Consider the following 12,957-nt stretch of genomic DNA (forward strand, 5'->3'; position numbering starts at 1 on the left):
AAAAGCCTGCAGGATAGGGGTTTCACAGTCAAGGGCATTGTAAGTGAGCCCTCTGAATACAGGACAACAGAGCAGATTTGTTCATGTATAAACAGATAAATGATTATATGACATAAAGGTGTAACAAATGCAGATTTTTTATTTAAATTTCTGAATCTATTTGATGCGACCTAATGTGGAGACTCCCTCTACCCACCAAAAAAAGTTTCTCTGTGCTGCTCAACTTAAATCTGAGTTTAGCACATGTATGTCCGAGACATTATTTTGACTATGTGGTCCAATATGCAACTTACACAGTGAGATGTGGAAACCTAAACACAAACATCACATCGGTCTGGTCTCGTCGTCAGTTCTGTCTTCATAGACCAAACAAAGTGTTTCACTGAGAGAAACATCATCAGCTATTTCCAGATATTAAATATGTTATGTTGATCCCAAACGGTAGAGTACATTCTTTGCCACAACTTTGCCACCTTAACACATTATACTATCCTGTTGCAACAAGCTGTGTAATGTTGTGCATCATTTCCCATGTACGATAATATTACGTTTTCACTGTGGCATCTCCTTAGCTTCCTTCACTGAAGCGTTGATTTTCTTATATGCCCAGGTTTAAACAATAAACATGCTTGTTTTGGTCACACCATTTTCCTATCCTACCTGCATGACTAGCTGGCACTGTTAAACTTGCTACCCCACAACCCAACCTCTGTAACTGTAGGTTTTCCCTGGTTTCCACCTTTGTTGCACTTACGGTTTTAAACATTTTCATCACAAAGTCTTTTTAATGTACAACAACTTGATGGCATGTCTAGAAAGAATGTGGTCCTGTCAAAAAGTCTGCCCTAAGTTCCTGGTGCAGATGTTGCACGAAAGCCAAATGTGGCGTCGCCCTGCTCTGTCAGCCAATAGATCTAAAACAGGAAGTTATTCTTTGTTGTTTCCCACAAACAACCAGAGCCAAATTCCTTCCCAAACATCCTTGACGCAACAAAAGTCCCCTGTATGGACGGGCAGCCAAACGGTATATCACGCTCTATAGAGTGAGGGTGACCCTTGGTGATCGTTCAATCATCATCCCACCAGGTCCTGTGCTTATTTTGAAGTGTGGGATATTCAAGGCCCAGGATGAGGCAATGGCTGCTCCCATCCTGCCTTTCAAAAGGACGGAAGTGAGTTAGAAATGAACGCTGCTTACACAGTGTGAGAAAAAGGTATGTTTACGGTGCAAAAACCTGTTGATGACATAACAGGCATGACTAAAACAATATGTCTTTGGGGTTTATGAGTCCTGAAGGCTTAGAAAATATGTATAAATCTTTAATTGCATTTAATTCTAAATGTCTATGTGAGCTAAAATCATTGTTAGGACACAATTTGACTGAGATAAAAAAAAAATCTATTCCATATAAATGATGCAATTTTCGTTTTCTAGGTTCATGTTATGATCAGTGTGATAAAGAGTTAATAAGATGAGTGGATTACACCCAACTCCCGGAGAATCTCAAGTTAAGACAGCTAAAAATACCTCCTCCTGAAAACAGGATGCCTTTGCAGACAACAATCGTCATTTCAGAGGTAGGTGTTGGGATTTCCTCCAAACACTGCAACTCAGATTTCTTCCGAAATGTTATCAAAGGGATTTGTATTCAAACCAACTGCCAGGACAAGTTGTGAATTCAGAGCCTCGACAGTTGAAGTCAAAATTTGTGTCGACTGCAGATTTTCTCTACTGTAAAGACCCCGTGAAACAGATGTCAGAGTGCTGCTTGATTCTGCATATTTACATGTGTGAAAGAAACATGAGGCTACGGAGGGAAAGGCTTTGGATATTAATTGCTGTTTACAGGAGCCAATAGTGGTGAATGTGCAGCACACCCTCAGCGCCAGATTTGACTAGCAGCTCAACGTGCAAAATCACGACAACAGCCCGCTCTCTGTTGTCTAGGACTCTCCACCACCTTCGCCTACGCCTGTGGATTTAACTGTTGAATTGGACAGATTAGGTCCCTGTGGACCAGTCGGTAACTGGCAGAATTTACAGGGAGAGGAGCTAAAAAGCTTTATTATTGGATGGATAAACAGTAATCGATAGAAGAAATATAAGTAGAACTACTATCATATTGTTCTTTTTACATAAAAACAGGTAAATGACCAATTAACACAGCAATTTATAACAAGCTATTTATAGCACTATTTAAATTACATTGTGATAGGTTATTACATTTTACGCAAATACAGTATTTAAAACGATGCAGTACAATGGGGAGCACAAAACAATCAAATGTAAGTACTCCCTTTACATAGAAAGTGAAGTTTGCTCTTATTTTTGACAATGTACATGCATATACAGCAAATGAAACTTTTCAACAGACATTTAACCTCTAAGCTCAAGAAGCCACATCGTCAATCATTTGTGTTTTCCTACTCTCATGAGGTGTCTTTGTGAACTTTGAACAATGCAGCTGGAAACATCTATAGTTATCTATTTGAAACCAGGCAGGCATAAAAACTCTGCTTCCAAAAACTGTCCTGTTATTAAGTAGCGAGCCGGGCTGAACTTGCAAAATTCTGATCCAACAGTGAACAAATATGAAACAACAACTCCAAGTTGTAATGCTGCAGATCCATTGGAAAAACATCAGCGGCACAAAGGAATTACTGACAGTTAGAGAACAGTAAAGGCTTGGATGACACCGGTAGCTCATCTTGACCCCAAAGACCGACTTAAAAGAGAAGGAAGAGGGAGGAGAATGGGAATGGTAACAATCACAACTCTAAACGGATATGGCATTGATGAAAAGGTAACAGCTGATGAGTGAAGACAAACATATCAGGCCCGTGGTACCAGGAAAAAAGAAAGCTCTGTGCACAGCAGAGGAACCCAGGGGACAAAGGACACCATCACAACACTCTCACTCCTCGGGTGTCAAACACAGCCTTCAGCAAGAGGCTGATAAATGATTCAAGTAAAATGATACAGAGAATGGTATTCTGCTCTATTTCTGAAGAAACTGTCTGCAGCAGACTCTTCTATTTTAATGTTCAAGTGCATTGCAAAATGTTCAAGTGCATAGCAGCTCACTGAAGTTATTTTTCTTCAAGTGATGTTTAAACTCTGAGTCAGACCAACACTGATTTTTGAGGGCCATTGCCATCACTGATTTTAGGATGTAGAAATTTTCAGGCATATATAATGTTATTGAGGCTTGATATTTTACAGTTTAACCATGAACTTATAATTAATAAGTCTTTATAAAAAGAAAATACAAACACAACCAAATATATTGAACTTAAATTAAGAAAATAAACAAAATGTTGTATGTAAAATCTAAACCCAAATGTGTATTTTCTGCATTAATTATTCAAAAAAATCTAAAGTTTTCATATAGGCGCATACTGGTAAATAAACTGGATGATGTAATTGTCTAATCTTTGATTAGTTAATTAAACGGAATCACACATAAACTCTCAAACTTTGCATTATTGGTATTATACTCATTCATTTGATCTTCACACAGTAAACAGGATGCAGGTGTTACCACTGTGGTGGCAGCTGCCCAAAACATACAACTTCATAATCTATAAACCACCTTGTCCATGACACGACAAAATGTATATAATAAGTACAGAAAAGACCATAACTTGTGTATATAAAAACCTAAATATTTGTATTATTATTATTAATGCAAACAATTTCAATTATTCAGCCAAAACTCACCAATTTGAATGGGTTGGACAAAATAACAGATACATCCATCAATATAGCATATGTCACCACAATCTGCAGCCCTGAAGAAGAACAACCCTCTAAAACATTACAAACTTCATGGAGACAGGATTTATTGCAGAACTGTTGGATTGATTTCTATGTTAGACCACTATAAAGGGAGTTAGTGGAGGAAATAAGGACCTGAGTGATTTTTTTCCAGGTCTGTACGTGAGGTAAAAGATTTAACCTTGGCTATGTTTCTTAACATCATTGGAGAATCTCCTCACATACATATCTGACACGTAAGGCTATGTAAAGCACGACCCAGTCTGGAAAGTCTTGTTCTGAATGATGTGGCCTTGGGCCTGGGGGTCGGAGCCTGCAAACCAGTGGAACAGCCATGTTCCACTCCATTAATAGCATAATGAGGTGACCACAAGATGCCCAATACGATCACTTAGACCCTTAATGGTTAAGGCATCCTGCAAAGACAAGGTCTAAAGAGCAGTAGCTATGGTTGCAGTGCACACAGTCAATTATTCTAATGCCCCATGTCACCTGCTGCTACCAAGAACTCAAACAAAATCTAGGTGCAGCCTTGAAGTTATGTGATTTATGCAGCATTATGTGTCAGATATGTATGTGAGGATAAGTTGGAACAAAGGGATCTTTTGTTCCATCTTATGTGCCACATTGATTCAACTTATGCAGCAGTAGCTCTGGGCAGGGTTGTGGAATGATTGGACTGTTTATCTGGATTCATACTTGACACAAGAAGGGAACAGGAGCCCTGCCACAGATAACTATGGCCAAGGTTTTTATTTCTAGGTCAGCCTTGGATTTTACTCATACTCACAAATTGATGATCTCTAGGATAATAAATGGGTGTGTGTTGTATATTAGTCATAATGCTTTGTTATTCCTCACAACGTCTGCGTTTACATTGTTTCATTCCACCAGTGGAAAGATCTATCTTGTTCTAATGAATGAGACTAGTCACTGTATTGTGTTGTTTCATTCAAAGTGATGGACAGTGTAGTTTGTGGTAAGATCTCCATGTAGTATTTATTTAGGCTCCAGAGCCCCAATGTGTAATTACCTTTTTAAGGAGGCACATGTCAGCGGCTGCATTGCCTAAAAAAGGCTCTGGGGACCTTTATCTGCTATAAATACAGATTTTGGCCTTTTTCCATGACATTAAGAAGTGCTGCTCTGGTTTATGTGAAGCCAATGAGTGATCTGATCAATGAATCAATCACCTGCTGAATCAGACACATTAAGATGCCTACTAACATGGTTAGTAAATGACAATTTAAAAGAATTACCACACTCATTGCTTTTATTCTTCTGACTTTAGAAGGACAAGCTCTGAATGTCAGGTGAGGTTGTGTGCCTCCCTTTAAAAACCTGTTGAAAATCCAGCTGGACCAACACAGATATCAGTACAGGGGAAAAAGAAACCAAGAAAGAATGCAACTGTTGTGATTTGGCAGCATTTTGGTGAGAGTACTGATAACGCTAAAATTAAGCAGTAAGAAATGAATGTTGTGAATTAATTATTCAGCCTTCTATGCTAGTATGCAGGATAAAGTATAGGGTGGGACATCCGTTGATGTACTTTACAGCAAGTTCTCTACTTTCGTGGTGCCACTACCCAGTCCTCTGCTACAGTTTGACAGGCTTTACTAATACAGACTAATCAAAAGTTGTGTCTAATACTGGCAAAAGTTTAACATGCTGTCTCTTCTGCTCTTTTTGGTGTGCACAGTGTGAGTGGGTGACTTCACAGAGAACAATCAGCAGGAACATGGGAGAGTCCAAAGCGTCAAAAACATGTATCGATTATATAGAGTCATGACAAGAATGGTCTGTTGTTCACAAAGAGACAATGAGAGCAAGAGACAATAAACCTAAACAGAAAAGCCCAATGTAAACATGCTTTAAAATGACTGATAAAGTTCATTATTAGGTCAGTGTGAAGTTTTTCTCTCACGACAAAGTTCTAATTTGTATTGCATACATGTTACAGCAGTGGGGATGAATCACAGTATTGGTCTCCCAGAGCATCACATGCTGAGGCTTGATTTTGCACACTGCTGTATGGGATATTGTGGTGACTCAGCAGGGGCTTCAATCTCTTCAATGCCCACAAGACAATAAAAATAATCACTTCTTTGAACTACACAATCTTAACCTTAGACTTGTATTGATCCCCACTTCACGCACTCAATAATCCCACAGTCTATCATAGTGAGGGGCTGGAAGCTGTTATGGTCGTCATTCTAATGGTACGACTGGTCCAAAACCATTTGTCAAACTTATCAGCCTTAAAAATCTCCAATATCTTCAAACCGTCTTCCCACAATTCAACATATTGACAACAAGTAATGACCTGTACTGCTCTGGGCTGTGCTCACCATGTCCTGTAGCTGTGCACGTACACTCATGGAAAGTGTCAAATACACCTGCCTTCACGATCCACAAAAACAGAGGAACCATGTTCAGTTACCTTCAGTTCCAATAAACCTAATGCCCATCTGCTGTAGTTCCACTTATTTTAGACTTGAAAAGATTAGCCATGGCTGAGATACAGTATTGAATGTGCATCATGCGAATCAAGCAAAACCTTAATGTTAAACACTCTACAATAACCCTCGTCTGTTATTCCCTGACTAACTCAGCTAGTCAGGGAATAACAGGGAACCTGACAATATGCAACATGAGTCATCAGCCTTGGTTAAATTACAACTGGTGCAAACTAGAGGTAGGAGATCTCTGAAGTATACTCGATGCATTGTGGCTTGTTCTATGTACGATGTAGTAAATTATTTTATCACAATTATCAAGTACAAGGCCACAGGCAGGAGACTCCCTCTGACATGTCGCTGTCTCGCTCTCTCCTATGGATTTGTCCGTCTCAGATGCACAAGAAGAAACGTGAACAGCCTGAAGAGAGCAGGAGATGTAATGTCATATATACATGTTGAGTGTTTACACATGTTAAATTTAGAAAGGGGAATAGAAAATTAAGTTTTTCAGAAAATGTAAAAAAACAAAACAACAGTTATCGTCTATCACCAATAACACCAAGAAGATAAATACAACTTTAACCACATTTCCTCCATCTGTTGCATAAAATGAATGTATCCATTCATAAATGCACTGTGCTTAAGACTCATCAACGACCAAGCAGCTGAATGGAGATGCAGGAATAAAGCACCATTATCTGTCTTTGTTTCTATTGTCAGAGAAACAGCCTTGATACTCAGAGCGCGGCTTGTTCTCTGTACGTTTAATTTACATCACAGTGCTGATCTCCACCTGTTCCACCTTAATATAACGTTGACACCCACTCGAATGGAGCGAATCGCTCTCTCTACTCAGTGACCAAGCAACAGTGAAGCAGCAGCAGCCACTGGCGCTTGTTCGGTATCTGTTTCAAAACATAACAGTGAAAGATTAAACCATGGTGAAACTAATGGTGTTCAATTCAGCGCACAGACACACACACACAACATCCCTGCCGCTCTCTAACAAACAGATGGCAACATGTATACATTTCTTACCGTGTAAAGCCCAATCCTGCACAAGGCAAGGGAGAGCTGCATGTGCTCCGACATTGTGCTCACCAACAAGCGTAACCCCCGGCAACAAACAAGCCAAGCCTCTGGAGTAAGTGAATGGGCGGAGGATGATCAGGAGTACCGGCACACAGCAGTGGCAGGTCAACAACACGAGTCCAGCCCCTCACCATCTCGCCGTCAGTTGCCCATATCCACATGCCATTTTGATTCAAGTGTGAGCAGCAGAGTGAGGGTTTGTACACGTGTAGATGCTCGGCACTGAGGCTATAGTCTCGTGTTTACGCCCTGTTTTCATTCACCAAAAGACAACTATTCTCAGGGATCAGTGGACAGACACAAGCTTGAGATTAGTTTGTGAGAATCTCTCTCTCTCCACAGAGATTAAGGGCTCAGTGACAACTAGGGATACAGAATAAGACTGCAAATTGGATTAGTCACCATTACACACCCACACACTATTCCCCATACTGTACACGAAGCATGAAGTATGGAAACCAGCGCTTTCTTTGCATGGAGGAGGAGGATGAAGCGATCGACCACTTGAGCTTACAGCGGTCGTGGGGATTTCTGTGACTGTTGTGGGACCGTTTGTCAGGAGTCCGACTGTTCATGGGGATCTGTGAGTCATGTTCAAATAGCTTGTTTTGGTCAGCTCTGCTGTCTTGTGATAGTTGCTGCCAAAACCTGCTGATGAACTGCAGTTTTAAAACATAGAATACTAACTGTACTGCACTGTAAAACTAATTTCACTTTTATTTGAATGATTATAGAGACAAAAACCTACTGTTCAAGATGCAGTTTCCCTTCCTCTCCCTCACTTGCGCTTTTAAAGCCACTCAGAATAATCAGACAGGACATCGGACGCATGCACCGGGAAAAATCCCATCACAGCAGTGGGCCGGTAGATCGTAAAAAATATCAGCAAAATGTTTACTGTCCCTGTCTTGCATAACCACTATATACAGTATATATGCCGATTTCAGAATTAGGATGTACTCACACTAGGCCTGGTTGCCTTGTACTGTTCTGGAGTCCTGTCCTTCCTCCCAATTCCCCCCCGATGGCCTGCCCTCACATTGAACTTAAATGTTCTGCACTTGGGCACAGTTGAATCAAAGCGCTCTGGAATCTTTGGTTGAGAGCATCTTTTGTTACCATAACAACTAGAATTAACTAAGCTAGGACAGTTTTGCTAGCAACTGAAATAAATACTAACCATCACTTTTTTACCGCCATCTTCTCTATTTTGGTGGCTATTATGGGAAAGGACAGTTGTCACTGCTTTTCACAGAGGCAGCTGACTGCGGGAGAAATATCCAGCTTTACTCCCAATGCATTTTTGAAAACCCCAACTGCTAATAACTCAAGTATTCTCCAATGAATTAAATGTCCAAATAGTAATAGTAGATTTTTCCATATGACAGAGCCTTGAATTTATTTAATTTTTGTAATTAAACACTTTCAACTAGGCTGCAAGCTTTGCAACTCAGGTAAATCTATTCCTGTTTTGCAGTGAAGTGTCAGCTTGTTTCATAGTTTTTAAAATGGTCAGTCCAACAGCCAAGGTTATACCCCCCGCTAAAGAAATCGTAGAGGAAACACTGCTGGCTGCACATGGTGCCTGTGTGTGCCAGGACTGTGACTGTGACCAACCACAATGTCATTAGTTTGATATTATTGGTTTGACACAACATGAAGCTTTGTTTGAAAACACACACACACATATTCCCTGCAGAAAACCTGAATATAACAAAAGTTCAGTGGGGAGATATAACACTTTTGTAAAATGTTTAGCTGTTTAACAAGTGTTTGACATTCTCTGCTCATATAGAAGACATTAAAACCAGAATCTTCACCAGGAAGAAAATATCAGTCGATACATTTGCAACATAATAATTTTAAAATATCGTGATAAATATCAATGCTGACTGAGGTGACATTTTTCATCTTGATTTAATTGTTTGTCATATAGTTCTATAGTAGATCCTTCAATTTGATTTAAACTCAATTCAACAATACATGATTTTCTCAGAACCTCAGGTCAAGATAAAGCTCTACTTATCAATCTGCATTTGTTTATGGCTATTAAGGAGCCACAGCTCTTCAAAAGAAATGAGAGTAGAATAATACACCACTGCAGCAGATCAATGTCCACTACATTTGTTTTTCTAGTGAGGACAAGCTTTGTAGGGACCAACACAATGGGAGTGGTTATGGTTTGAGAGAATGTAAAGCAAATAAAATGCAATAAAAATATAAATAAAGTTCACTAATGCCTCTTTAGACGAACAGTCCATCAACTTATGTTGACATCAATATGGAACTCAAAGTGATCCTCATAATTATCGCTTTATGAACCCCCATAAATATTCCCTCATCTTCCTGAGCAACACTGATGCTGCTCCGGCCTGAGATGCTGACTCATGAGCACTCTCCACAGACACAGGGGAATCACTGCACTGAGCTAACCAGCAGACATTGAAACCTGACGTGCAGCTGGAAGGTTAGAAGCAGGGACAGAAAGTCAGGAATGCTGTTGTGCTCAGAAAAGGTATTTGACATTACAGCTGCGGGCAACGCAACCTAAATAACGGGTATGTTTAAGGAACTGTGGCCGACTTGGCTGCCCGCTCCATTCAAAGTAAAACCTGTAAATGATTAACCTCACATTTGTAGATATTTTTGTGAGATGGTGATTGTGTAGGTGCTCTTGTCGTCATGCAGTCGGTCGTTTCTGTTTGAGAGTTTGGCAGAGATGTCTGCAAGCACCAGTGATGTGTGTAACACGGTCAGACAGGGGACAAGATTGAAAGGAACAGTAACACCAGCCTTGGATCCCATAGGCTGGACTCGTATGCTGCCAAGAAATCCCCATCAGCTCCACTTCCTGTGTTGCAGTGGAGAGATGTCTATCTGTTATAGCCTGCTATGTGCAGGAGATGTGCCCTGTAGTACAGCTGGTCTGCCAAAAACTCACACAGGCTTCTACCAAGACAATTTATCTTCATTAAAAGGTGTGATGCTGTTCTAAAATCTTCACAAGTGTGAGAGTTGCAGAATTTTCAAGGACACCTTCCCACATTCATCCATTAAAAAAACAATGTTAATCCTGCCTCAATAAGAGCCTTAAGACAGAAGCTAATAACTATTTGATTAGAATTCTGCCATGATTTCTGGGTAATGATTATTAGTAGACTATGCTTTTTGATTTCCATGTTATAAAGAGTGGTAAATAATAACAGCTGAGTTTATTCAAAACTATTGCTTTACATCTGACACTTTCAACAACCAGTCAGACCACTCCACATCACAAATCTACATGTTCTGTTCATGCAACTACACAGACAGGAAACCAGGGATAATGTAAACAGGTGGTGGACAGCAGGGGTACTCACTACAACTAAGCTAAACAGGTGTTTGGTCCTTTTTACTTGACAAAACTATTAATAGTCCTGACGGCTGTATAACTGTTTTCTTCTCTATTTTTTCCAAAGTTCATGTGAGGTTCAACATCCCTTCAAAAAATATAATTATTAGCTCTGTAGTTATGTTCACAGCAAGTCGGCTTTTTCTAAAGTGTAGCCTAAGTGTTATATCTCAGGTAAATACAAGCTAACAAAGAAAATAGTTTAGCTATTAGGCAGCATTAGTAGAGATATTTAAACTGGCATGCATTCACAAGAGTGAAACACCTAATGGGTTATTCTTTTTGATGAAAAGTGTTCAGCAACAAAAATGCATCGAATTCAATCAAAATTAAACATTCAACTGAACCGTTGAATTGAAATCCGAAAACAATTCATATAATATGATGGAATAATGCTTGGCTCTTTTTCACACAACAAAAACATGTAACCCACCGTATAAATTCCACTAAACTCATACTGGCTGTTTAACACCAGGCAAAGCTAATGCATTTTACAGCCTCATAGATCTGTCTTCCTCAAGGGCAGAGCTGCACAGACAACCTGAAAGTCAGTCCACCTGAGATTAGCCTCAGTCGTTTGTGTGAAGCAGCCATAAATAACTCGATATCAATGGCAAAGGTTGAGTGAGATTGATGAAATAACCTTCAGGCGGCGGATTTGCATAAATAAACAAATATTAGGCAGTGAAGTGAGTTGAGCTCGAATTATATGGATTTTGGGGGCTGGTGCTGGTAAGGATATTAGGGTGTACGAAATCTCTGATTAAAAGTTATATCGGCCGATATATTATAACAATGATTACACAATGACATTATAAAACAATTATGGCAAAGAAATCTAAATCGTTTAAACATAAACTTGAAAGAAAAAGAAAACAAAAAAACAAACAGAGAACTTGAAAGTTTTATAGAAAATAAACATTCTGTACGTAAAAAGGAAACATTATTGTTCATCCTTTCGGCTTTATTGATTCTGTATGATAAAAGTTTTAATATCGGCACATATTGGCAAACAAAAATGTCTGTAATAATATGTCTGTGGCAGGCTCACATCAGCTAATTATTATTGGCCAACAAAAGAAAAAGTTACTATCCATAACTACAATAATGCTGAATGCTCTGGTTGGAGTTAGAGAAAGTGAAAGTAAGAATACAGTCTTAGTTTGTTTTTATCTATTTGATCCCTCACCACATGTTCATTGTGTCCTTTCTGGTGAAGTCTGCAAAAAGTTAGGGTCCAAGAGTTGTTCCACACTTGCACTTGTAATTCGGTACGACTGTATCATGGCAACAGCTAGCACCAAATTCCTGTGTCAGAGCTGCTGTATCGTGTGATCTTTTTTCCCCATTGCACTGACCGGGCAGGAGTACAGTTCTACAGAGGGCTCAAAGCTCCATGCAGCTGAATCAGAATCCAGCACAGGCCAGACTTCTTATGTACTACATTCACAACTCAAACCACAGTTAATACCCCAGCAAATGTGCAACTCTGATGTGCTCCCATTCCTGCTCTGCCCAGCCACCGTTATGTGACAAATCTTTTCAAGTTCCTGTTGATTTAAAGGAACGAGACATAGCTTGGGCCCGGGTTCTGTGCCAGGTCTCCAGCGTGGCACAGCAGGGGAGGAGGCCCTGCGCCTATTGAGTGGCCGACCTCTCAGGACAGCCAAGCTCCAACAGTCCACAGAGTTACAGCTGTGCCTCTCACAGAAAACTGTTTGTCACAGAAAATCTCCAATCATGTAAGCTGGACTATTTTTGTCGTGGTTGCGCTCAATATGTGTGCAGAGCTTAAATATGTTAATATTCCAAATCGGACTAATACGTATGGGTTATTTTTACTTGACCACCACTGATCTCTAATGATGTAATGTGAATGCAAGTGAATAAAGGCTCTGCTGTTCTCGCAGCACATCAAGCAGAGAAAGAAGAGCGCTTAGGGTGAAACTGATTTCATTCAGTTCATGTCACGAGGCTGCTCTTATTGACGACAATACCCTTTGTGTCTGTCTGTGTGTGTGTATGTGTGTGTGCCTTTGGTACCAACAACTTTCCTTTGACATGTAACCAAGTTTACAAAATAAATCACCACAGGACACAGAGAGGCCAGTAGCCACAGACATCCATCAGTCTGTACGGGCACAATTGCTCTTTGTTGCAGAGCAGGACTTTGTAATCTTGACTCTAAAAGAAATGTCCTAGTGAAGTTTGAAGGTCCTCTCAGGTCCCACGTC

The 12,957-nt window shown here is 40.0% G+C and overlaps 1 protein-coding gene across 2 annotated transcripts in view; it reads right to left on the bottom strand.

Annotated features, from left to right (window-relative positions):
* Nucleotides 1-12,957, bottom strand: part of arl15a (ADP-ribosylation factor-like 15a) — an 89,706-nt gene that overhangs the window by 75,553 nt on the left and 1,196 nt on the right. Inside the window, exon 1 of one of the 2 annotated variants that reach the window (XM_035165145.2) lies at nt 7,279-11,609. The exons of the other annotated variant lie outside the window; for it this stretch is intronic. Within the exon in view, the coding sequence (XP_035021036.1) occupies nt 7,279-7,332 (54 nt within the window). The 5' untranslated portion in view covers nt 7,333-11,609. Of the gene's footprint in view, nt 1-7,278; nt 11,610-12,957 lie in introns of those variants that run through there. 2 annotated transcript variants of the gene reach the window in all.

Source organism: Hippoglossus stenolepis, chromosome 9 (assembly GCF_022539355.2).
Source record: "Hippoglossus stenolepis isolate QCI-W04-F060 chromosome 9, HSTE1.2, whole genome shotgun sequence".
NCBI lineage: Eukaryota > Metazoa > Chordata > Actinopteri > Pleuronectiformes > Pleuronectidae > Hippoglossus > Hippoglossus stenolepis.